Consider the following 25,348-nt stretch of genomic DNA (forward strand, 5'->3'; position numbering starts at 1 on the left):
CCTCTGTGGGTTCTGTCTTCCTAGGCCCTGGACAAAAACATCTGTAAACAGACTATCCAGTGAGAAACCATAGGGGCCTGAGGGTCTGATTTCATGTCCCCTAGACATGTTCCACCATGGCACCCCTCCCTTTTCCTTTCTCAGAATCCAGCTGCACAGTGAATGTTCCAACTTCTCCATAAAGAGGCAGCCCGAGGTTGCCAGGCTGTCTGTGCACTGTGGGGTTGGCCCAGGGCAGGGGAAATGCTTGCAGGGTATCTGGAATCAGGCCTGGGCAGAGGGTGCCATGGGTGAGCTTATGGAGAGGGAGAGATGTATTTCATGTCTGTGTGTTAGCATGTTAGGGTCTCACCGTATGATGATCATGAGGCTAAACACCCCCGAACCCTAAGAGACATTTCACTTGTTCCAATATGTACAGCTACATATAGTGTTCGTGTTGTGAAAGCCTGTAATTCTAAGACAGAAAGAAATGAAAAAGCTTGGTGGCTCATGCCTATAATCCTACCTCTTGGGAAACTGAAGCAGGGGAATTGCTGTAAATTCCACACCAGCCAGCTGTGACTGTAGAGATTTTTATTGTTGTTATTGTTGTTGATGTGCATGTGTGTGTGCCCCTGTGAGTACAGGAGCTAGTGGAGGGGATCCCCTGGAGCTGGAGTCACAGGGATTTGCCCCACAGAGGTGCTTGCAACCACATTCGGGTCCTCTGGAAGAGTAGCCAGTGCTCTTAACAGATGAGTCATCTCTCTAGCCCCCCACAGTTAAGACCTCCTCAAATGATACTGTGATTGACTGGAGAAATAACTGGCTTACAATCCTTAGTCTTCATCACAAACCTCATCTTCTCTTGAATACCTCTGGAGCCAGGCAGCTCAGCCCCTTACAGGGCTGTCTGAGATATGTGCGGGCAGAGCCCACAGGCTGGTATGTCTCCCTGCTTGGCCTGCTAGAGAGCACTCCAGGGCTCCTGGCAGCCTCTTGACCTCCCATCACCCACAGGAATGCCCAGCCAGAAGAGTCATAGAACATCTCGGCCCTGGGACTACATAGCAGGGCGCTTCCAGGAGTTCTCAGAAGCCAGTGAAGCCAGAGTCCCTGCCCTTTGCTGTGGCTAGCCCCTAGCCTCACACTTTGGTGTTTGTATTGAGCCCCATGTAGGCTAAAACAGACCTAGGGCTTATGAAAGGGTGTGAATAGGCCGGGACCCCCCTTATTTGTGAGCCTTGAGAAGTGAGGTGGGACACAGGCTCCTCTCATGCCTTATCAGCCAGCCACCCAGTTCTGAGCCTGGCCTCTCCAAGTTTTGTGACCCATGAAATGGCCACCCTCCAGCTCCTCTCCCATCTGTACAACAGGGTGTGTTTGCTGAAGTCAGTGTTCACAAATGTGCTATGTGACCACGAGGCATTAGATGTTGGTAAGTCACTTTTATTATAGCCTCCAGTGTCACAACAGGGAGGGCATTTAAAACACTTTTCCCAGACAGGTGGTGGTGGCACATGCCTTTAATCCCAGCATTCGGGAGGCAGAAGCAGGCAGATCCCTGTGAGTTCGAGGCCAACCTGGTCTACAGAGTGAATTCCAGGATAGCCAAGAGAAACCCTGACTTGAAAATCCAAAAACCAAATCAAATCAAACAACCCCCCCCCCCCAAAAAAAAACACTTTTCCCACACCTCACACCAAAGTAATCTCCACATCCCCTGATCACCGGGATGGGCTATGGCAGATCTGCAGAGCCGTGCTCCAAGGGAGGAAAGATGGAGTTCCCAGTAGCTCTGCCCCTCCTCTTGGGCTCACTCAGTTGAGAGAGCCCCACCTTTCACAACGCTTCTACCCAGGCTTCTCTGAGCTCTGCTCCTGGCCCCATCTGTCTTCCAGCGACCTTAGAAATGCTCTCCAGTGTTCCAGGCTTGCTGATCTAGCTCAGTAAAGCCCCAGATGCTACTAATTCTAGAATCACCTGCCAGCCCAGAACATGAGCTCAAGGATCTTTACCACACCAGGGTCACTCTGGCCTGAAGGGGCAGAAGCACAGAGGTGGCAATGCTTTCCAGGTCAGCCTTGGTCTCCTCTAAAGTCAGCAGCAGCAGGGCAGAGCCCTCTTTGCTTCCCGCTCGTCTTGCCTCCCTAGGAAAGGCAGTAACAGAGCTGAGATAACACGAAGGCAGTCTGGAGGGCCCTCACAAGTACATCTTCATGGCTTCGTGTGTTGTGGGGCAGTAGCGTGCATGGAGCTGGGCCAGCAGAGCCCTGGACGTGGCCTCGAGGTGTGTACCCTGACTTTTCTTGTTCCACACGTGAACAGCATAGGTGGCATTGAGCAGCCGGGCCAGCTCCTCGGGGCCGATGTCTTCAAAGTATTTCTTCCAGTTCTGCCAGGGGATGGGGTAGAAGGCCTCAGGGGGCAGGGCAGTAACTCCTCGGCAAGTGTGGCTTTCCTTCAGGCTGCGGATGGAGCACCATTTCTTAAAGACTCGGGTGAGCAGTTGGGGGCCCTGGTGGCCCCAAATCCAACCATTGTAGTGGTCCACAAAGTCACGTATACACAGCGCCAAGAAGTCATGGTGGCGCTCAAAGGCTAGGAAGGCCCCGTTAAGGACGTATTGGGATTGGACACCCAGCGTGTTCGTCAGGTTCCTCAAGTTCTTGAGGACGATGAAATCTGTGTCCAGGTAGATGCCACCGAACTTCCAGAGGAGCGCGATCCTAGAGGCATCAGACAGTACCGGCAGCAGGTAGGGCTCCCAGCTTCTCTGCGCCTCCAAGTACCAGGCTGCCAAAGGTGTGTCCCGAAACAGCTCCTTCAGGTCCAGAGGTTGTATCTGGACATTGCGGAAGCATCTCAGGAGAGAGATGCCAAGGTTCCGAGGCAGGCCTGACTTGTACCTATGAAGCCCCTTCATGAGCACCACTATCTGGGACTCTGGGTGTGCCCTGGCGGCTGACTCCACGGAACACATAAACAGAAAGCTAGGTTTGGTCCTGTCTGAGGTCTCTAGGAAGAAGATGTTGCCTGGGGCAAGGATGCCACGAAAGGCCAGCTGGGGGCAGGGGAAGTCCACTGGCAGGCTATTGTGTCGTCCTTGGTCCTCAGGTGCCCCCACAGTATGCCAGTAGATCATGATGGAGACGAGGAACGTGAACTTGAAGCTGATAATGAAGAGAGTGAAGACCCGTTGTCTGGGGGTGCCTCGGAGCACCCTCAGCAGGCAGTCGGGAGGCTTGAACATGGTCTCCTCAGATCACAGCAGGAGATGCCCACAAGGAGTGATGGTCTGTAAGAAACGAACACCAGCATTCAGGTCTGCTGACTGCAGGGCCTCCTGACCCTCAAGAAACATGGGAACTGCCAGCTTTTAAGGCTTGGGGTCTCTGGGACCCAAGAGGCATGAGCTGTACCCTGGCCAGCTGGCTGCTCACCTGTAAAAGAAGACCAGACTAGAATCTGGACAGGGTCCTTTTTCCCTTGTGTAGCAAACTTGTGACTGGCTGGAGACCAGAATCAGTGTTTCTCACAGTGAGCAGCCAGAGTCTAGCAGATACAAGGACAGCCAGAAGCAAAAACTTAAGCTTCACAGAACCCTAACCCTGACAAAATCTGCCTCTCTTGGCCTCCTGGGGTGGTAGCCTATCCTCTGACCCCCCTCAGCTCCATGAACAGGCTTTGGCCCACTCAAAGACAGGCTGCTCAATGTCTCAAAACACATTTAGCATGAAGACACGGGCCGAAGACTGCAGATATGTCTCAGTGGGGAAAATGCACAAGCAAGCATGAGGACCTGAGTTCGGATCCCGGGAACCCACGGAAGACAGAACAGCAGGGCATGTGTGTAGCCAAGGCCGGGGAGGTAGAGACAGAGGGACACTTGGGGCAAGCGGGTCTTTGATCTAAGGATTTATTTATTGTAAGTTATTTATTTCATGTGCATGGGTGTTCTTCCTGTGCATATGTCTGTGTATTGCATGCACAAAGTGCCCTCAGAGGAGGGCACTGGATCTCCTGGGACTGGAAATGGGAAGGTTGTGGCCTGGCATCATGTGGATGCTGGGCGGGCATCAACCCTGGGTCTTCTGAGAGAGCCTGGTGCTCGTAACCATGGAGCCAGCTCTCTAGCCTCAGTTTATTTCCTTTTTAATTATAAATTGTGTGTGTGGGGGGCACATTGTATACAAGTGCAGATGTCTGCAGAGAGCAAAAGAGGGTGTGGGATCCCCTGGAGTTAGAGCTATGGGTGGTTGTGAGCCATTCAACACAGGTCTTAGAGACCAAACTCAAGTCTTCTATCAGGGCAGCAAGTGCTCTTAACTGCTGAGCCACCTTTCTGTGCCCCTCAGACCCTTTTAGAGGGGGTGGACTGGTCCTCGAGACAGGGTTTCTTTGTATATCCCTGGCTGTCCTGGAACTCATTCTGTAAACCAGGATGGCCTGAACTCACTGAGATCCACCTGCCTCTGTCTCCTGTGTGCTGGGATTAAAGGCATGTGCCACCGCTGCCCGGTGGCACTGGGACTAAAAGCTTGAGCTACTACACCTGGCAGACTTTTTAATTAAATTGGTGAGGATGGCCTTGAATTCACTATATAGACCAGGCTGGTTTTTGACTCATGATCCTCCTGCCTCAGCCTTCCGAGTGCTGGGATTGCAGCCATGCACCACCATGCCCTATTACGTCACACATTTGCTCCTTTAAGAAGTATTGACATTCTGACCAACACTGCAGCATTTCATGCATACAAACCTGTCAAACCCTTATAAGCAGCTGAAAGGGTTAATCCTCACCTCTGCCTTATGGATGGGGAGGAGGACAGTCTATGTCCCTCATGCTGTCCCCAGGCAGAAAGTGGCAGGATGTGTATGGAAGAGTGGGGGTGGGGTGAGGTGGGGTGGGAGGCCTATACTTTTACCACATCACCTTGTCCTGGGGAGAGAGCTGGTCTGGAAAAGGAGTGGCCGAAAGGGTGTGTGGCTCACTGGAGGAACTCAGTCCTATACCCAGAAGACTAACAGCAGCCCTGGTCCTGGATAACACCATAGCTGTTGTATCTTCCAGGCTATGTTCTGTTCACACCCCTCAGACTCTTGGCCACTCCAGGGGACAGTTGCATCATTTTGACATTAGGAACCAGGACACTTGAGTGGACACAGTCAGGCAGGAATTACGGGAACCTGAGAGTTGAGTCCCTTCCAGGACTCTTGGAATGGCCATCCCACAGGGAAGAGCTGGGGTCTGAGCTACCTGGATGGACTCTTTCCAGGTTAAAGGGCTACTGACCAGCCTGGGCAGCCCATGACGAGGAGGTGGAGTCTTAGCCACCTGCAGGTATCCTGGGTATGCTCACTGGGTTAGGCGCCCATCTTCTATGCCAACAGGAACATGGTCTATCCTCTGATGCGCAGGGCTGCCAGCCCACCTGCAAAAGATGGAAGGCAGAAAGTGTGGGCGGGCTGTAGGCCGCCAGCAGCTCATCACGTTGGCTTTCAGAGTGCAGTCCTGTGCTAAACTGAGTACACTAGCCTGTGTTCAGCCCTGTGGAAGCACCATCTGGAGACAGAGGGACAATACAACCGACTAGAACTCCCTGGGTGGAACTGCACTTGGGCTGGGCACCAGAGAAAGGAAGGAAGGGTCAGTTAAATGGAGGAGGTGTTGGCCCGTGAGAACTCTGCATCGCATTAGCACCACAGGCTCTAAGGGACTGTGGGAAGCATGAAGGAAACCGGCCAGCTCCTTCTCAGCAAATGACAGTCAAAGGCTGAACCCCAGCACTGGAGAGGCAGAGAGGCAGGAGAGTCACAAGTTCCAGGCCAGCCTGGGCTACATAGTGAGACCTTGTCTCAAAAGTCAAGAGCAATAACAAGATAAAGTCATAGCTGGACACGGTGACCAGGTTGCAGGATTGGGGGCACTTGAGTTCATTCACAAGGTTAGGACCAGTTTGGGCAACACAGCCAGACGCTGTTTAAATACAAACAGTCAAGTGGCAGTGATGGCGCACATCTTTAATCCCAGCACTCATGAGGCAGAGGCAGGCCCATCTTTGAGTTCGAGACCAGCCTGGTCTACACAGTGATGAGTTCCAGGACAGCCATGGTTACAGAAACTCTGTCTTGAAAAACCAAACCAAACCGAACAAAACAAAAACAAACAAACAAAAAACCATTTCATCACCAGGGAGATGAGGTAAGACGCTCAAGGGTATCCTTAGCTATATAGAGAGTTCAAAGCCAGCTTGAGCTACATGAGATTCTATCCATAACAGCAGCAATAGTAGCAATGACCCAAGCCAAATCATATCAGAGGATTGCACAGACCCTAAGTAATATGAGAGACTCAGGTCTCCAAACCTCTGACTTCACATCACTTCCCCCAGCTCCTAGTCTAAACCATATCTGCCGCTGCTGCCTCTCAGAACCTGTTGCTTCAGGACCGGGAGACCTGCCAAGGTCTCTGTTCTCTGTGTGATGGCTTTTTCTCCACTCGTAACTCAAACCCCAAAGACTCCAGAGTTCCGGGCTTTCTGCTCCCCTGTACTCTGCCTAGCTCTTATCACAGCACACTGTGTTCATTTGTTTAGGTAACTTATTTGTAAATAGCCAAACAAGGACAGATAGCATGTTTTACTGAGTGACTCCTGTAGAACAGGCTAGCCTCCAACTTATCAGCTAGCCCAAAGATGACCCTGAACTTCAGATCCTCCTGCCTCCTTCCTCAAGGGCTTATGCCTTGCTGGGGATGGAGTCCAGGCCTTCATGCAAGCAAGGCAAACACTACCAACTGAGTTACATCATAGCCTCATGTTGTTTCTGAGCCAGGGTCTTAAGCAGCCCAGGCTAGCCTTGAACTCATGATCCTGCTCCCAACCTCCACCTCCTCTCCTCCTGCTGTGATTAGAAGCATGTGATACAACATTCAAGGAAAAGTACACACACGCACACATACACACATTTGTTTTTGGAGACAGGGTTTTTCTGTATAGCCCCAATTGTCCTGGAAATCATTCTGTAGACCAGGCTGACCACAAATTCAGAGATCCACCTGCTTCTGTCTCCAGAGTGCAGGGAATAAAAGCATGTACCACCAACCGCCCAGCTGGAAAAGCATACTTTGGGTTTGTATTTGTTCAGCATCTGGAATCATGTCCAGCTCTTGATAGGTGTAGTCAACAAATGAGCAGGGGAGGAAATGAGCCGGCAGAGGAGTCGCTGAGCTGAGGGGTGGCTGCTGGATAACCAAGGGCACCAGTGAGCGGCTCGGGACCCCAGCCAGGGTCATGCTTATGAGGGAGTTGCCACAGACCCCAGAATAGCAGCAGCTTTGTCCTCCTTTGGTGAGTGAGGCTGCTTTGGTTATAAGCACTTTCTTTTTTTTTTTTTTTTTTTGGTTTTAGTTTTTCCAGACAGGGTTTTTCTGTGCAGCCCTGGCTGTCCTGGAACTCGCTCTGTAGACCAGGCTGGCCTTGAACCAAGAGATCAGCCTGCCTCTGCCTCCAGATTAAAGGTGTGAGCCGCCACCCCCTTTGGCATAAGCACTTTTAGCTCAGTGGGAGACAGACAGAATTCACCTGAATGTGGATCAGCAGACATCAGCAGAGTGAACCTCTGAGTATTTGGGACCCCAAGTCCTAGGAGGCCCTCACTGTGCCATGATACAGGGTGGAGTCCAGGCCTGAGGTGGGGGAGAGTGTGCCTGACCACAGCTGGAGGTGCTAGACGCAGGCCACACCATATTTGGTGTCCGAGCTGAAGACCAGGAATAGAAGTTATATCCCGGGCCAAGTTGGCCACAGCTCAATACCCACGTGACCTCAGAATCAAAGCATGCTCTCAGCCCCCCTGGGTGGGACTTGGGGCTGCACCCCAAGCCCTGGCCCTTGTCAGAGGAGCCCGGCATGTCTCTGTTACCTCCCCCATCTCCAGGCTTCCTTCCCTAGGGCAGGAAGCTATTTCCAGGTAGTGTGTTAACTGGTCACTCTGCTGCTCCAAGCCCTTCCATGGCTTCCTATTATCAGGACGTTCCATGATTCACTGCAGCCAATGAGACTGAACAAAAATACAGGCTGGTACCAATTCCATGCACTATTTTCCAACCTGAGTGGTGCACCCTTAATGGCTGTACCTCCATCTGTCTCCCTGGCTGACCCTGAGCCAGGACAGTGCCATGGGGACAATCAGAAGCAGCCCACACTGAACTTCATAGATTCCCACCTCTGGGAAGATTACCAATAGAATGGCTCACAGAAAACCAGGGCTGAGCCAACGGAGGGTCAGACATTCTGATGGTGACTCAGGCAAGGTCCCCACCCAGGCTTGCTATGTGAGGTACCAGCTCCCCTCCCCAGGCCTCTGCAGACAGAACTCACATCCTGTCTAGGGGTCCTCATAAGATTCAAGGAAACCCAAGAGACTCCGTTCAACAGCCAAGCAGGGTCTCTTGGCGACACTTAGGAGAATGAGGACACGGAGCCTGAGGAGCTGGGCTGGGGTTGTGCAGTGGAAGGCCCAGGAGGTCGTTGCAAGGTGGGATGGGAGGAGGGGCAAAGGGGTGTCCCCATCAGGTCTATGGATAAGTCTACTGGAGTTTCTAGGTCACCAGATGAGTCAGGCTGGGATGGGGTGAACTGCTGACCCCTGGTATGTGGCCCTGGAGTGGCAAGACTCCAGGCTAGCTGGAGACTCAGCCTTGCTGGGCCTTCATCTCACGCATTTTTTTTTTTTGAGACAGGGTCTCTCTATGGAGCTTTGCTGTCCTAGAACTTGCCCTGCAGATCAAACTTAAAACAAAACCCATTTGGCCTTGGAGAGCATGGCACCCGTCTAGGGCCCCGCCTGAGTGACAGATGTTTTTTGTCAGTATCTGTGAAGGGCCTGGGAAAGAAGAGACATTGGTGGTAGGTCCCTAAGTCTAAGGTACCTATTTAGCATTAGCAAAGTGGACCTGGCTGCCAGGTTCTCCTAGCATCCCTCAGTTTCTACCTGGCTGGAAACCCCCCCCCAAACTTCCCCAGCCTAGGCGTTGGGTTGCCCTTCCCCCACTTGCCCTTCCCCATTATAATCCAGTCATTTTGGTTATCTGCCCCTTTTCGATCTACCCTTTTCTCTCTTGGCCAATCTCTTAGCCCAGGCTGCCCCTGTTGGTCAGCGGCTCCTCTCCCCTTCCAGCTCTCTCTCCTCACATGGCCCAGCTCAGTCTGGCCATGTCCACTCCAGACTATGCTATGCTCTCCCTCGTACCTACAGTAAGCCTTCTCCTTCGCTCTCATCGCCAAGTTCAGCAGTACCGATGTGCGTGGTCAGGAAGCAGCCTTTGGCCAGGACTGGCTGTCTTGTTTATTACTGTCCCCCAGCTATCAAGAGCAAACAGTCAGAGCACGCAATCCCCATCCTGTGATCACACTTGCTCCTGGTGCAGTCAAGTCAGCTTCCCTTCCTACTCCAGTGTCTGTCTACAGGTACTAAAGTATTGCAGAGTTCCCAGTACACTCCAGCGTCTCTTCCCAGCAGGATTATGTATAGGACATGTGCCACAGGACAAGTCACCTCCCTGAGACTTGGGTGCCTTGCAGTTCCCAGGTTCCCGGTAACAGTAGGAGGCCTAGGGCATGGGGCTCACCCAAGGCAAGGGAAAGAAGGATCCTGTTCTGCTGTGTTTCCTGGGCCATCAGGGACACTATAGTCGGTGCTCTGTGGCTGGAGAAGCGTAGTCCCACACAGGGGACTGGGCTGGAGAAGTTCAGCTGGCAGAGTGTTGGCTTAGCAACCATGAAATTCAGAATTTCATCCCAAGCATCACACAAGCCAGGCATGGTGGCCAATGCCTATAATTCTAGCACTTGGGAGATAGAGGCGGGAAGATGAGAAATTCAATGTCCTCTTTGGCTGACCTGGGATATGAGACTCTATCAAAAAAAAAAAAAAGGAAGAAAGGAAAGAAGGAAGGCAAGCTATAGCATTAATTATCAGTGCCCTAATCAGCAGGAAGTAGCCTAGAAAACTCTGGCCACATTCCCAAAAAATGGATTATGGATGTTTGTCTTTGTTTAGAGTTTTGGTTACAAGGTGTTACAGATAATAGTCAGGAAAAAAGCTAAACGAAGGTTAGATCCAGGGCTCTTGTTTTGGAAAAAAAGGGGATATAGTTATGATAAGATAAAAAGGTTGATTATTTGATGGCGCAAGCCTTTAATCCCAGTACTTGGGAGGCAGAGGCAGGTGGATCTCTGTGAGTTCGAGACCAGCCTGGTCTATAAGAGCTAGTTTCCAGGACAGGCTCCAAAGCTACAGAGAAACCCTGACTTGAAAAGCAAAACAAACCAACAAAAAAAGGGTAGATTATTGAATCTACTCTGAAAATAAAAAAGGGAAGATACAGATACGATAAGATAAAAAGATTATTGAATCTACTTTTAAAAAGCAACTATTAGCTGCTACAAATGTTTTAAATTGGATTGAACTTTTGTCTATTATACAAATTTTGTATACTGATGCAAATTTGAGATTCATTTTATTAGAACATATTGTACACACATTTCTACTCTTGAAGGAAGGAATGTATCAGGACCAAACTATACCCCATTTCCTCCCAAAAGGGCAAGACAATTGTTATTGGCATGGTCCAAAATTGAGTCTAGGCTCAGCTCAAGCTGGACTATAGACAGCGGCTCTCAACCTGTGGGTGGCGACCCCTTTGGAGGTTGAATGACCCTTCCACGGGGTCACCTAAGACTGTCCATCACATCAGATATTTACATTACGATTCGTAATTGTGGCAAAAGTACAGCTATAAAATAACAATGAAAATAATTTCACAACACAAGGAACTGTAGTGTTAACAGGTTGAGAACCGCTTCTCTAGACAGACTTCTGGCAGTTAGACTAGCCAGCATTCCTCAGGACCTTGACAACCAAAAGGCAGCATTTCCCTTGCCTCTGGCAGAAGGGACACAGGCTGTCTATTGACCCCTGGGGCACCAATCAGATTATCAGAGCCCATGCTGGCCTCCAGTGGCTTCCAGCCCTATTTACATTTACATGTACTTGTTAAACACCCCAAAGCTTGTTAGCTCTGGGCTCTTCTCACCTCCCACACATCCTGGATGATGCTAGCAGGCTTCCCTCGCCCAGGTACCCCTCCACTGTGTATATAATGGCAAGGGTGTTCCCTGCCCACCGCTCCTCTTGCTAGTCTCTCCCCCACTATTCTTACCATTTTCACTCTTGCTGTTCTTTGCTGGCTTTTCTTACAGATAGCCCTGGCCACATCCAGTCTGCTTCTTTCTCTCTCTGCTCTGGACTCTTCCACATGCCTCTGGATGTTCCCTCTCTCTTTTATCCACAATGAAAGTCTTCCTCCTAATCACGGAGCAACATCTACTTCGGTGGTTTGTTTGTTCGTTCCTTCCTTCCTTCGACAGGGTTTCTCTGTTTAACATCTCTGGCTGTCCTGGAACTTGCTTTGTAAACCAGGCTGGCTCTGAATTTACAGAGATCCACCTGCTTCTGCCCCCTGAGTGCTGGGATTAAAGGTATGCGCCACCACTGCCCACTGGTGTTTTTTTTTTTTATTATGTATGCACTGTTCTGCCTGCATGTATTACTGCTTGCCAGCAGAGGGCGCCAATCTCATTACAGATTGGTGTGAACCACCATGTGGTTGCTGGGAATTGAACTCAGGACCTTTGGTAGAGCTGCCAGTGCCAGTGCCCATTGGTGGTTTCTTTACTGTACTCTCACTTACAGTAAAGCAGTGGAAAGGAGAGAAGGCCCAATGGGAGTAAAAGGACAGCTTGGTTCTGCTCCTTCTTCTATGGATTCAAACGCTACACAGAAAAATAAACAAGTTACATCTTTAGAGAATCTGGGGTACAGAGAAAACACAAACTTCTTACCCACACGTAAGCGTGGTCCAAAGAACCTTTGACTGACACACAGAGCAGTGAACGGAATGGAGATGCACTGGGACCCAGAAACAGGATTTCAGGAAACTCCAGTGATTGTGGTGGTCCAGGCTTCACTTCTTCTTTTTTTTTTTTTCGAGACAGGGTTTCTCTGTGGTTTTTTGGAGCCTGTCCTGGAGCTAGCTCTTGTAGACCAGGCTGGTCTCGAACTCACAGAGATCCACCTGCCTCTGCCACCCAAGTGCTGGGATTAAAGGCGTGCGCCACCACCGTCCAGCCCAGGCTTCACTTCTAAGGGGGAGATGGGAGGAGGCAGGAGCTACACAGCTCAGAGGGTTTTTTTTTTTTTTTTTTTTTTTTTTTTTTTTCCGAGACAGGGTTTCTCTGTGGTTTTGGAGCCTGTCCTGGAACTAGCTCTGTAGACCAGGCTGGTCTCGAACTCACAGAGATCCGCCTGCCTCTGCCTCCCGAGTGCTGGGATTAAAGGCGTGCGTCACCACCGCCCGGCTCAGAGGGGTTTATAAACTAATGACATGGCTACTCCATGGTTTGGTTAAGAGGAAGGTTTGGGTTGTTTATGTTTTGTTTTGGTTTTTTGTTTTGTTTGGAAGCAGCCCTTTTTCTATATGTGTAGCCCTGGCTGTCCTGGAACTCACAGAGATCCTCTGTCTCTGCCTCCCGAGTGCTGGGATTAAAGGCATGTGTCACCACCACCAGGCTGGGGAAGGTTTTTATGGTAGCTCTGAGGGAGAGAACAGATCTGAAAGAGTCCAGAGCAGAGAGGAGTGAACTGAACACGGCAGCAGACCAGACCCGGCCAGACAAGAAGCCGGAGCATTGAGACGGGAAGAGGGAGAGGGAGAAATGAAGACAGGGAAAGAGAGTATGGGCAAGAAAGAGGGCGAGAAAGAGCGTGTAAGCCAAAATAGCGGGGTTATGCGGAAAATGAGGGGCGGTGAGAGAGGGCTGGAGAGGCTTAGGGAAGGGTAGGAGAGAAAAGCTGAGAAGTGCCAAGAACCAGCAGGGACTCTGAAATTGAGGGAGCCCAGAGAGGCCAGCATGGGCTTTGGTAAGGCTAACAGACACCACAGGTAGCCACAAGTTCCTTCTGCCAGCCATAAGGGAAATGGCTCCCTTCTGTGGAGAGGAACTAGCCTCTCAAGTTCCAGGGAATGCTTTTGTTTAACTGCCAGAGTTTGGGGAAATGGGGGTTTCCTTTGAATTTGACAAAGGGCTCCCAGCTATAAACAGCTTAGCAGAGGCGGAATCCCCCATTTCTGCTTTCAGTATTGACTTAATATGGGCTAAATAAATTACCTCATCTGCTAACAAATAACAGAGCCTCCGTTCCTCGTATTCTTCAGCTCCCAGACACAGTCCCAGAATCCTGATGTTTGCCCCTGGTTTCCTTAGGTGAGACAAGATTCATGCTCCTATTGTGTAGACTGTTTTTCAAACCAACAGACCACAAAGACCTTCTGGAAAAACCAGGTCGACTTGACTTGAAAACGAGGCTCTCTGAAACCGGCCAATCACAACGATGTCAAAAAACTTTGACACTGTGTCAAATGCTAACAGCAAAAAAGTTTGACTTTTGTCTAAGCTTTGTTTGCTTACAACAGTCATAAGGACCTATGAACGATCCCTCCTGCTGCAGCTGAGGGTCGCTTACATTCTCCTACTCCTGAGGGGAACTGTAAATTTGGCCTGGCTGTGAATATAGTTTTCCTTGCAATATCTCGGTGTTGGTTCCTCTTTGACATCATGACACAGCTGACCCCCCAAACCAGGGTACCCTCTGAGAGGATGAAGAGCCATCAACCATGGTACGGGTAAAGACAGCAGAGGAGAGGCCCTTTAATAGAGACCTAGAGCCCAGGCCTCTAACCCAATGTCAGGCTGGCCGTGGGGGTGCATACCTTTAATTTGGGAGCAGACACAAGCATATCTCTGTGAGTTCAAAACCAGCCTTGTCTACATAGCAAGTTCCAGTCTGGCCAAGGTTACATAGCAAGACCCTTTCTAAAACAAACAAACCTGTTAACTGCTGATACAGGAAATTTTTATTAAATTGAATATGGGGGGGGGGGGTAAGGGCAAGCACCATTGCTTTGGTAGATATGAAGGAAATTCCGGGCAGTCCTACCAGCTGAGTAGTCTTGAGGTTTGGCTGGGTTCATCTGCTTTTCTGTGTCTTCACTCAGAACAACAGAACTATTTCTTTTTCTCTCAGGTACTGGCCAGAAGCTAAGTATGTTCTTTCTGGTACTCCGAGCAGCGGCTAAGATCTACCCTCGCCCATCCTGGGGTGTTTTTCTTCTAAACTCTAATGAAATTGTCCCCTTAAAAACTGAAAGAACCGATTGAGGGCCAGAGAGATGATTCCGGAAAAGGAGCTTGCAACTAAGCCTGCTGACCTGAACTCAGTCCCCAGAACCCACTTGGTGGAAGGAGAGGGAAGGAGAGAACAGCTCCAGAAGGTTGCCCTCTGACTTCCTGCAAATTAAAAGAGAAGAAAAAGGAGGAGAAGAAATTGACCGTGAAAATATGGCAACCCAGTTGTTAGGTCCCAATCTCTCAGCTCAGGCTAAATCCTGAAAGATTATTGGTGGACAGACAAAAGCCTACAGTCAGTATTCCTCAGGAACCTGTGGAAGGAGCCTGTGGTTACATATAATCAGAGTCCAGGGTCCCAGAAACTCAGGAGGCAAGTGGATCTCTGTAAATTCATGAGACACTATCTCAAACCACAACAAAACCAGCAGGGAGGGTGGGACACCACTTATTGATAGAGCTCTTGACTAGAGCCGTTCAGGTGCGAGATTCACACCCCAGCAAAGCCCAAAGCAAAACCCAACCCAAAGCAAAACATCCTGAAAACCTAGCAAGAGAGCAGGAAGACAGTGGGCGTGGCCCCTTACATTGGCTGCACCATCTTCCCCATCTTACCAAGGGGTAAAAGCTAAGAAGCAAACAGAGAGAGTTCAGCGTGCTCATAAATGACAGAGCTGCCATGAAGGCAGGCTGGGTTTCTTAGTGTCTGACGCCTCTCCCCCTCCCCTGCCCCTTTGCCACGTAGCTGTTTACATGACTCAAGACAGCTCCATTCCCAACTCAAAACTCATTCCCTCCCTCCTAAAAGTCACACTCCATGGTCCATCAGTTTTATTCTTCAAACTCCCCAAGACAAGAACTCAAAATCCACTGGCTTGGGCCAGATTTGGCAGTAATCAAGTTCCCAGGACCCTAGTTCCCCAGAAAGGAGCCATGGTTCTCAAAAATATGCCAATACTCCCATATGGCTAGGAAGTTGCTTTTATCAAAAGCACAGGCTTCGGGCTGGAGAGATGGCTCAGTGGTTAAGAGCATTGCCTGCTCTTCCAAAGGTCCTGAGTTCAATTCCCAGCAACCACATGGTGGCTCACAACCATCTGTAATGGGGTCTGGTGCCCTCTTCTGGCCTGCAGACATACACATAGACAGACTATTGTATACATAACAAATAAATATTTAAAAAAAAAAGCACAGGCTTCTTAGGTTGAGTTAGAAACAAGATGAACGTCTGGCGTCTCTGCCTTCATTTGGTTGAAGGCACAAAGAAAAGAAAAGAAAAGAAAAGAAAAGAAAAGAAAAGAAAAAAAGCTAAGGGAATTAGATATGGTTAAAAGTCTATAACAAAAGTTAACTTAAAACTTGTACCTCCAAATCGGAGCTGTCCTGGGAAACAACACGTGGCTGCTGGCTGAGGACACGTGGAACCCTGGGCTCCGGAACCAGGTTTCTTCACAACAGCTCTGCCTAAACACCGACGTCTAAGCACACCAGCAGCTCCGGTGGTGAGTTTTCCCCTTCCAGCCCCCAACCACAGCCTTCGCTCATGTTCGTCTCTGGTTGCTTCCCATAGCTAAAAATGTGACGGACGACCCAGGGTTGGCCCTCCCCGCTAGTTAGCACTGCACATGCTGTGCAGTCATTCAATTTGGGGGCCCAGGGTCCCTCGGACTTTTCCTTCTCCCTTTTCTTTCTTTTCTTTTGGACCAGTCGTAAATGGTCCCTGCCGTGAGAGACTGCTCAGAGTGGCCTCTAGCCTCTCTGGCTTCTGAGTTTCTTTAACACCCCACCCGTAGAGAGAGGCCGCTCTTCTATAGGCCCTGTGGTGGTTTTTGTGGGTTTTCACGTTTTCCTGCCTGCAGTCCGAGCTCTTCCTTTCTGTCTCTCTCCCTTCTCCCCACTTTTCCTCTCCCCCGTTTCTCTCTTTCTGCCTCTCTCCCTTCTCCCCTTTTCCTTCCATAACCCACTAAATACCCACTTCCTCTTCATGGTAGTTATCCATCCTGATCTCTCACCCACCATGCGGCCCCTTGTCTAGGACCCACTGGCCCTCGGGCCACTCAGGGGCTCCCAACCCAGGACTGGCTGGCTGCCTTCATGGGCCACAGTGGTCTTGGGACCCGCTGCCCACTGCCGCCACTTGGGGACCTGCAGCGTTTCTGTCGCTGCCCCCCTCAGGGAACCACAGCATTTTACTTTTACCATAACACTAACATCGTTAAGCTGTAGCAGTTTGGTAAACTGAGTCATACAGAAGAAAACTGTTGTGTTCTATAGTGGTGCACTGTAAAAGGATCAGGAAAGACACCAATCTCTCTGCGGACTGTGTTTATGAGTTAAAGGAAGTTCCATTCAGAAATTGTCATTTTTTAAGACTAGCCTGAACAGGGATGAAGCTATAAAACCCTAATCTTACAAGACTTATAAGTTATACATTATATAACTTACAAGTTAATAGTCAAGTCACTTCATAAAGGATCAAATCCCTTGATTTGTTCAGATTTAGCTTCTCAGATATGTTTTCATATCTGAAACTAGAAACAAACTGCTTTTGTCTAGTTTAGATATACTTATCTGATTATGATCCTCAAATGCTTCAGAGATCAGAGAATATGGCATTTAAAATGTTTAATAAAAAGGCTTTTCCTGATAGAGACATGCCAACTCCTAGTAGTACCCTTTATCCTCCAAAGATGGCGGGCACAGAATTTCCACCTGGGGCTTGCTTTAAATGGAGCCAATCTAGTTAAGGAGCAGTAAAAACTGCTTTTCACCTCAACTGCTGCCAAGATCTTGCTCAGACTGTGGACAAGCAGTACACTGGGGAATTGATTGTCCCGCTTTGCCTAGACAAGATCGGTCAGGCCCCCAAGTTCCTACTCCACAGGAAAGTCTGTCAGATCTTCTCGGCCCGGCAGCTGAAGACTGATACTGTCTGGGGACCCCTGTCCCCAATGACCAGGGCAGAACCTGGGGTAGCTATCTAGGTAGCTAGTAAGTCCCTGTCATTGTTAACAGATTTGGAAGCTACTTGGTCTTCAATTCTGCTTACTCAGGTGAACTGTATCCTCCACAGATCTGATGGTGTTTGATGACTAGGCTACTGACAGCTTTGCCAGTTTTACAGTCCGCACCCCAAGGCTACAACCACCGTGGTAGTTTTTTTAGTTAGTTCCTTAGTTAAGTTTCTTGTTAAAAAACACAAATGGGAGCTGGGTGGTGGTGCACACCTTTAGCCCCAGCACTCGAGAGGCAGAGGCAGGTGGATCTCTGTGAGTTTGAGGCCAGTCTGGTCTACAGAGCTAGTTCCAGGACAGCCATGGTTACACAGAGAAACCCTGTCTCGGGAAAACAAAAACAGAGAGGTTTGCCTTGTTCAAAGACTTGATAGTAAAGGATAAACAGGTTTCAGGATATACACCTTTGCACTAAAGGAACACAGGAGATGATTTAAGTTGTAAAGGCATAACTAAATGGTGTAAGGCATGTAAAGCTGTTTGGGACTTCTCTCCCCTTCCTATGCTATTGTTACGCTGGAACGGCAGAGGTTCAGGGCTTTAGCACTGACACACGGAGTTCTAATGAACCGATACAGCGCCGACTACTCAGCCACCAGCTCAAGATTGTAAACTTCCCCTGGTTTTCTTCTAAGTGTAGACTTAAAGGAATGTCTCATCGGGCTAAAACCAGGCTCTCTGGACATGGGAAAAGTGTTCACGCCTTTTAACCCAAAATCACAGCCGTTGCTATGACACCGAGGTGTAAATCTGTCCCAGCTGTTCTCCAGGCACCTGCATGTTCCTGGGGAAAAAGCGCCGCCACAGAATCAACGGATCTGGTCTGGTGGAAACTAACACCCACTCACTCCAGAAGCTGTCTGAAGAACTTTGCTAACAAAACCAGGGCACACCTCCTGTGGGGCCCAGGCCGCACAGCTGACGTGGCACGCAGCACTGGGTTCTAGCCTTAAACTGACACCACCCAGGGAGGGCCACCATCTAGAGGGAAGTACTTAACATTCCAACCATTAGATAAGATTAGCTGAGACCACCAGAGGTCCCTGAGCCAAGGACTCACCAATTAATTCTCCTTTTGCCAAGACCCCTAGACAAATATCAGTCAATCAGGGCCCTGAACCCTGGAAATTCCCTCACCACAACCTCTACTATGATAAAAACCCTATCCTAACTGGGCTTGGCACTCTCTGTTCTCAACCGCTGTGCTGGACAGATGGAGACTACAAGCTCAAGCTAGAATAAAGGCTCTTTGCTTTTACACACAGGACTCGGTTTCCTACTTGATTTTGGGGGGCACAACACCTCCATTCCATTCTTTCTGGCAGTCTTCACTCTTCCCATGGCCAGTCCCACTCAGACAGCCGGTGGTAATAATCTATTTTTCTCTCCTAGCAACTTGCATTTTCTGCTTCCTCCCAGAAGAAAAGAGACTCCTGAGGGTCTCCAAGGTGGTGGTTAACCAAATGCTTCTTCCACTGAGCACAAGTTCATCTCCTGACTCCCCACATTGTTTCATGCCCACAGGAAGTAGTCAGGTTTGAACCGGCAACTCATATACCCAGAAAGATGGGGATGTTCAGTTGGAACCTCCAGCCGACAGCAGTAACTTTCCTGCCTGATCCAGATCCCTGTCTCTCTGTCTCCAAACTGTGCCCTCTCAGAGAATCGCCAACAAAGGGAAAGCATCAAAATACCCAGTTCTGTGTTCTTGGAGTCTACAGCAGCCCAAGTCCCCGCCCAGGCATTCCAGCTTTTGATCACACTTGGGCACAAACCCAGCCTGTGGCAGACACATCATCTGCCCTCATCTACAACCTATAAGCTCCCTGCTTTAGTTCAGGCTTGTGACTTCTCCTGCCTCAATTTCTGGGGCTGCAAAACTCATCCGGGAGTTGCTTTGCTCAAATAAACCTGTGCATGTTCAATTCGGCTCGATCCGCTTTGTCAAGTCAGCTGAGAAATCTATTATCAGGGTACAGAAAACCCATTACCAAGTCCATTTCCCAGAACCCATGTGAGGCATGGGTTCCAGCTTCAGGGGATCCAACTTCCTCTTCTGACCTCCATGGGCACCCCCACATGTCACACATACACACACACACATAAATAAGAAAAAAATTTCAACAGGCATGGTGTACATGGCTTTAAATCTCAGCACTCAGGACGCAAGAGCAGGCCGATCTCTGAGTTTTAAGGTCAGCCTGGTCACAGCAGGAGCTCCCCGACAGCCAGGGCTCCACAGAAAAACCCTGTCAAAACAAACAAACAAAAAACCAAAACAAACAAAAAACAAAGAAGCAGGAAAAACAAAAAACAAAACAAAATAAAAGGAGGGAGGGAGGAACAGGAACGGGTCAGTGACACGTGGGAAGCTGAAGCAGGAAGGATTGAGACAGACAGACAGACACACGCTCCTACCTAGAGACCAATGCCCAACTGAAAAGAATTATCAATGAAGAGGAGACAAGATTACACCCTTGGACAGAGGTCATCTTGGAGGAACACTTGAGCAATGACAGCAAGGGTATGAGCACATTGCTCAACCAGGATATGGTTGATGACCAGCCAGATCACAGCTCAACCAGGACTGTTTCATTAGGCATGCCCTTTGCCCCTTCCCTAATTTTCTACCATTTAAACCTAAATTGGAAGTTACTGGACTTCTTCATTCCTTTTCCCATGCTATCAACTAAACCTGGGTTTTGCTATTACTCCTCTCAACTGCCTCTGGGGCAGGTGGCCTTCCTGAGTTTAATGGGCTGCTATGATTAGAGCCCTGGCTTTTACCCTAAGAACTATAGTCACTGGGCCAAGAAGACGGCTCAGCAGATGAAAAGCAATTGCTGTGTAAATCTGATGACCTGAGTCGAACCCCAGAACCCACAGCGGAAGGAACATTATCCTCTGATCTTCACAAATGTGCTGTGTCCCTCTGTAGTGAGATTTTGTTTGCGTTTTAACCAATAAGGCTTGCCTAAAGATCAGAGTGCACAAAGCCGGGCGGTGGTGGCGCATGCCTTTAATCCCAGCACTCGGGAGGCAGAGGTAGGCGGATCTCTGGGAGTTCGAGGCCAGCCTGGTCTACAAGAGCTAGTTCCGGGACAGGCACCAAAGCTACAGAGAAACCCTGTCTTGAAAAACCAAAAAAAAAAAAAAAAAAAAAAAAGATCAGAGTGCACAGCCAAGCCACTAGAGGCCAGGGAGTTGTGATACACACCTTTAATCCCAGGACTAAGGAGACAAAGGCAAAAGGGATCTCTGCTAATTCAAAACCACCCTGGGCTACACAAGGCTGAATCTCTTTAAAAGAGAAACAGAGCTCACACAAAGGTGATCCCAGCACTAGGGAGGTGGGGACAGGAAGGGATATGGCTGGGAGGAGAGAGCAAGGTAAGGCGGGAGGAGATGAGAGCTCGGAGCAGTCTGGGGAGGATCGCCCCTGCAGTCTGAGGACAGAATTGCCCCTTTGGTCTGAACATTGATAGAGGTGAAAGGTCTCTCTAGTAGCTGTCTGCTCTGCTTCTCTGAGCCTTCAGCTTTCGCCCCCTAGTATCTGGCTCAGGGTTTCATTCATAATTCGAATTCATGTTACATGCCTCAACTCCCCTGAAAGATGGCAGAACTAAGAATCTCCCCTAGAACTGCTCACAGTATCAGCTAAAATGAGGCAGAGCCATGATGAAGGTGAGGAGGACAGATAAATGACATCTCTTTGTTCAAATGATAAATGCTGCTCAAAAATGTGGCTGGAGTATTTTATCTTTATATCCCCATGCAAACCAGGCTATGTGTCCCTTGATCCCAGGACTCTGGAGCAGGGGAATCTAAGAGTTCAAGCTCAATCTGGACTACAGGGCGAGACTCTATATAAAAATCAGAGAGGGGCCAGAGAGGTGATTCTACTTGATTAAGAGCACTTGCTGCTCTTGCAGAGGACCCAGGTTTGATGCCCTGCGCCCACACAGTAGCTCACAACCATCTGTAACTCCAATCCTCGGACATCTGATGCCTTCTTCTGACCTCCTCAGGAACAGGCAGGCACATAGTCCACACACATACTTTAGGAAAACTCATATACATAAAGTAATCTTTTTTTTTTTTTTTTTTTTTTTTTTTTTTTTTTTTTTTTTTTTTTTGGTTTTTCGAGACAGGGTTTCTCTGTGGCTTTGGAGCCTGTCCTGGAACTAGCTCTTGTAGACCAGGCTGGTCTCGAACTCACAGAGATCCGCCTGCCTCTGCCTCCCGAGTGCTGGGATTAAAGGCGTGCGCCACCACCGCCCGGCAAGTAATCTTTTAAAATTAAAAAAAACCAGAGATTAAGCAAGAGAAAGAGAAGAACAACCACTTAGACAAAGAAGGGGGGAAAATCCTTCCTAAATCAGGACGGTGGAGTCATGGAGCTTTTGTTATGTGTGCCGGCTACTTTTGTATCAACTTGATACAAGCTAACTGAGAGGAGGGAGCCTCAATTAAGAAAATGCTCCCGACGGGCGGTGGTGGCAGGCCTTTAATCCCAGCACTTGGGAGGCAGAGGGAGGTGAATCTCTGTGAGTTCGAGGCCAGCCTGGTCTACAAGAGCTAGTTCCAGGACAACCTCTAAAGCTAGAGAGAAACCCTGTCTCGAAAAACCAAAAAAAAAAAAAAAAAAAAAAAAAAAAGAAAGAAAGAAAGAAAAAGAAAATGCTCCCATAAGATCAGGCTGTAGGCAAGCCTGTAGGGCATTTTCTTATCTAGTGAAGATGGGGAAGGCCCAGCCCATTGCTGGTGGTGCCATCCCTGGGCAGATGGTCCTGGGTTGTGTAAGAAAGCAGGCTGAGCAAGCTTTCCTAGCAAAGCAGTGAGCTCTCCAGGTAACCTCTCCAAGGCCTCTGCATCACCAGCTCTGGCCTTCGGGTTCCGCCATAACTTTCCTAAACAATGAACTACAAAACTCAAAGATAAAATTAATTAACCCTTTCCTTCCCAAGTTGCTTTTGGTCATGCTTTTTATCACAGCAATAGAAACCCTAAGACATTTGCTTTTAGTGTGTGTGTGTGTGTGTGTGTGTGTGATGGGTTGTAGTAGGATTACACGTGTGGAGATCAGAGAACAACTTAACATGGGTTTGGAAACCTGAACTCAGGTTACCAGATCACAAGTCAGGTGCCTCTACCCACTAAGGCAGTGGTTCTCAACTTTCCTAACGCTGCGACCCTTTAATACACTTCCTTGTGTTGCGGTGACCCCCAGCCATAACATCTCACTGTTACTTTATAACTATAATTTTGCTACTGTTATGAATTATAATGTAAATATCTGATCTGAGACCCCTAGAAAGTCATGGCCCACAGGTTAACAATCACTACTCTAAGGCATTTTGCTGGCTCAGAACAGTTTGGTTTGGCTTGATTTTATTGAGTCAGGGTTTCACTACATTATCTCTGCTTAAATGGGGCTCACTATGTAGATCAGGCTGGCCTGGAACTCACAGAGATCCATCCATTCCTACCTCCCTCCTGTGTCTCCAGGCTTGGCACTGACAGTTTTAATATGTTTTCAGGTTTATTAATTTTTTATTTATTTCTATTTCACGTGCATGGGTGCTTTGCCTGCATTTATGTCTGTGAAGATTTTGGATCCACTGGAACTAGAGTTATAGACAGACCTATATGTGAGCTGCCATGTGGGAGCTGGGAATCGAACCTGGGTCCTCTGGAAGAGCAGCCAGGGCTCTTGACAGCTGAGTCATCTCTCCAGTCCCAGGTTTATTTATTTTTACTTTACATGTCTGAGTCTTTCGCTTGTACGTCTGTAGTTGCACCATGTGCCTGCCTCATTCCTGAAGAGGGCATCAGATCCCCTGGAACTGGAGTCACGGATGTTTGTGAGCCATATTGGTGCTAGACCTGTAAACCAGTCCTCTGCAAGAATAGCCAGCGCTCTTAACGACTGAGTAGATTCTCTCCAGCTTCTAGGACCACAGGGTTTTTTTTGTTTTGTTTTGGTTTTGTTTTTCAAGACAGGATTTCTCCGTAGCTTTGGAGCCTGTCCTGGAACTAGCTCTTGTAGACCAGGTTGGCCTCGAACTCACAGAGATTTGCCTGCTTCTGCTTCCTGAGTGCTGGGATTAAAGGCGTGACCCACCACCTACCAGCTAGGACCAGTTTTTAAAAAGCAAAATCCCCCCCCAGGCTGGTTAAAGAATTTTTCCGCCCCATCACATGGCAGGGAAGATTGGAGATTGTATTCAGTACCGGATGTATTCACTTAGCTCTCTTTTAAACAGTTTGACCCCAAATTTATATTTGAACTCACGTATCTTTAAGAAGAAAAATATTTTAATTGAAAGTTGTATTATTTATTTGCTTGTTCTGTGTGTGTGTAGGGGGTGTGGGGTGGGGGTGTGTGCGTGCTATGGCAAGCATGTGGAGGTCATAGGACAACTACCGATACAGTTACAAGAATGACCAAAGATCATTACTACCAGTAACAAAGAGTATAAGACCAAACAATTTAAGTGATTGTAAAGAAAGTATCAGAAAAAATACAAAGAAAGAAAACTGCCAGTGTCAGCACAGACTATAATCCCAGTACTGGGGAGGGGGGCAGCAAGAGGATCAGGAATTCAAGATTATCTGGAAAAACGGGGGTACAGAGAGAGAGGGAGATTTCAAAACAAGATTAAAAGAATAAAATGACCAATCTAAATGGAATTCATTTGTGATTTGATATTAGAAATACATTCATATAATTAATCATATTAATAAACCCAAGGGTCCCAAGTGATATTAAGAAACATTTTTTTTGGGACGGGTGGTGGTAGCGCACGCCTTTAATCCCAGCACTCGGGAGGCAGAGGCAGGCGGATCTCTGTGAGTTCGAGACCAGCCTGGTCTACAAGAGCTAGTTCCAGGACAGGCTCCAAAACCACAGAGAAACCCTGTCTCGAAAAAAAAAAAAAAAAAAAAAAGAAACATTAAAAAAAAAGCAGCCTGCATTAATTTTTAGTAAGGAAGAAATCAAGGCCTATGTCCTTAAATTATGTAGACTAACACAAAAGTCAGGGGCCAGATTCATACCCAGGGAGATGTGGAATCTCAGGTTCATCCCCTGGGGCTGGGCCTTAACATGTATATACAGTGGCCAGCCCAGTCACTGCTGCTCACTGTTGTACCCACTGTACCCCTGCAAGCAGAAAGGAAGAAATTAGCTGGGCGGTGGTGGCGCACGCCTTTAATCCCAGCTCTCAGGAGGCAGAGGCAGGTGATCTCTATGAGTTCAAGGACAGCCTGGTCTACAAAATGAGTTCTAGGGGAGCCAGGGATACACAGGGAAACCCTGTCTTGATTAAATAATAATAATAATGATAATAAAACATTAAAACAACAACAACAAAGCCTTGTCCTGTTGGAGGGAGTGAGGACGCTTGTTCATTCCTGGCTGTTCAGCCCTGAAATAATCACATAGAAACTGTATTAATTAAATCACTGCTTGGCCCATTAGCTCTAGCTTCTTATTGGCTAACTCTTACATACTAATTTAACCCATTTCTATTAATCTGTATATCACCACGAGGTCGTGGCCTACCAGCAAAGTTTCAGCAAGTCTATCTCAGGTAGTGGCGGCGGCTCCGCTTTCCTTCTCCCAGCATTCAGTCCAGTTTTCCCCGCCTACCTTAGTTCTACCCTATCAACAGGCTATGGCAGTATTTTTATTCATTAACCAATAAAAGCAACAAAGAAGGACCTCCCACACCATTGTCCCAAAACAAAAAAAACAACAAAACCAAAAACAAATAATACAGGGCTAAGGCTAACAAATCACTAAGGTCTGTTTTTCCTACAATATAAAGAGATCCCAGAATTACAAAATATCACCCCAAAAGAAAATGGACAAGGACATTTGAACATAAACTATGACCCTTTAATAATTATGCAAGATCAAGGAGAGTTCTTTTGTTGCTGTTTTTTGAGACAGTATCTCAAGGTGCCCTGTTGGCCTCAAACTCAGTGTAGTTGGGCAAGGCCTTGAACTCCAGATCCTCCTATCTCACCTCCTGACTGTTGAGATTGTGCCTTTGCACCATCAAACCCAGGGCTCCATGAATGCTAGGCAAGCAG

At 48.4% G+C, this 25,348-nt stretch overlaps 1 protein-coding gene across 3 annotated transcripts in view; it reads right to left on the reverse strand.

Moving 5' to 3' along the window:
* Positions 1-1,410: 1,410 nt before the first annotated feature.
* Positions 1,411-25,348, reverse strand: part of A4galt (alpha 1,4-galactosyltransferase (P1PK blood group)) — a 30,775-nt gene continuing 6,837 nt past the window's right edge. The window contains exons 1-3 of one of the 3 annotated variants that reach the window (XM_075960156.1): positions 15,600-15,676; positions 5,279-5,417; positions 1,411-3,280 (exon numbers count right to left, since the gene is read on the reverse strand). In XM_075960156.1, coding sequence (XP_075816271.1) covers positions 2,186-3,235 — 1,050 coding nt within the window. In that variant the 5' untranslated portion in view covers positions 3,236-3,280; positions 5,279-5,417; positions 15,600-15,676 and the 3' untranslated portion in view covers positions 1,411-2,185. Of the gene's footprint in view, positions 3,281-5,242; positions 5,418-15,599; positions 15,677-25,348 lie in introns of those variants that run through there. The other 2 variants (XM_075960155.1, XM_075960157.1) reach the window with 2 other exon arrangements.

This window comes from Microtus pennsylvanicus, chromosome 2, assembly GCF_037038515.1.
Source record: "Microtus pennsylvanicus isolate mMicPen1 chromosome 2, mMicPen1.hap1, whole genome shotgun sequence".
Lineage (NCBI taxonomy): Eukaryota > Metazoa > Chordata > Mammalia > Rodentia > Cricetidae > Microtus > Microtus pennsylvanicus.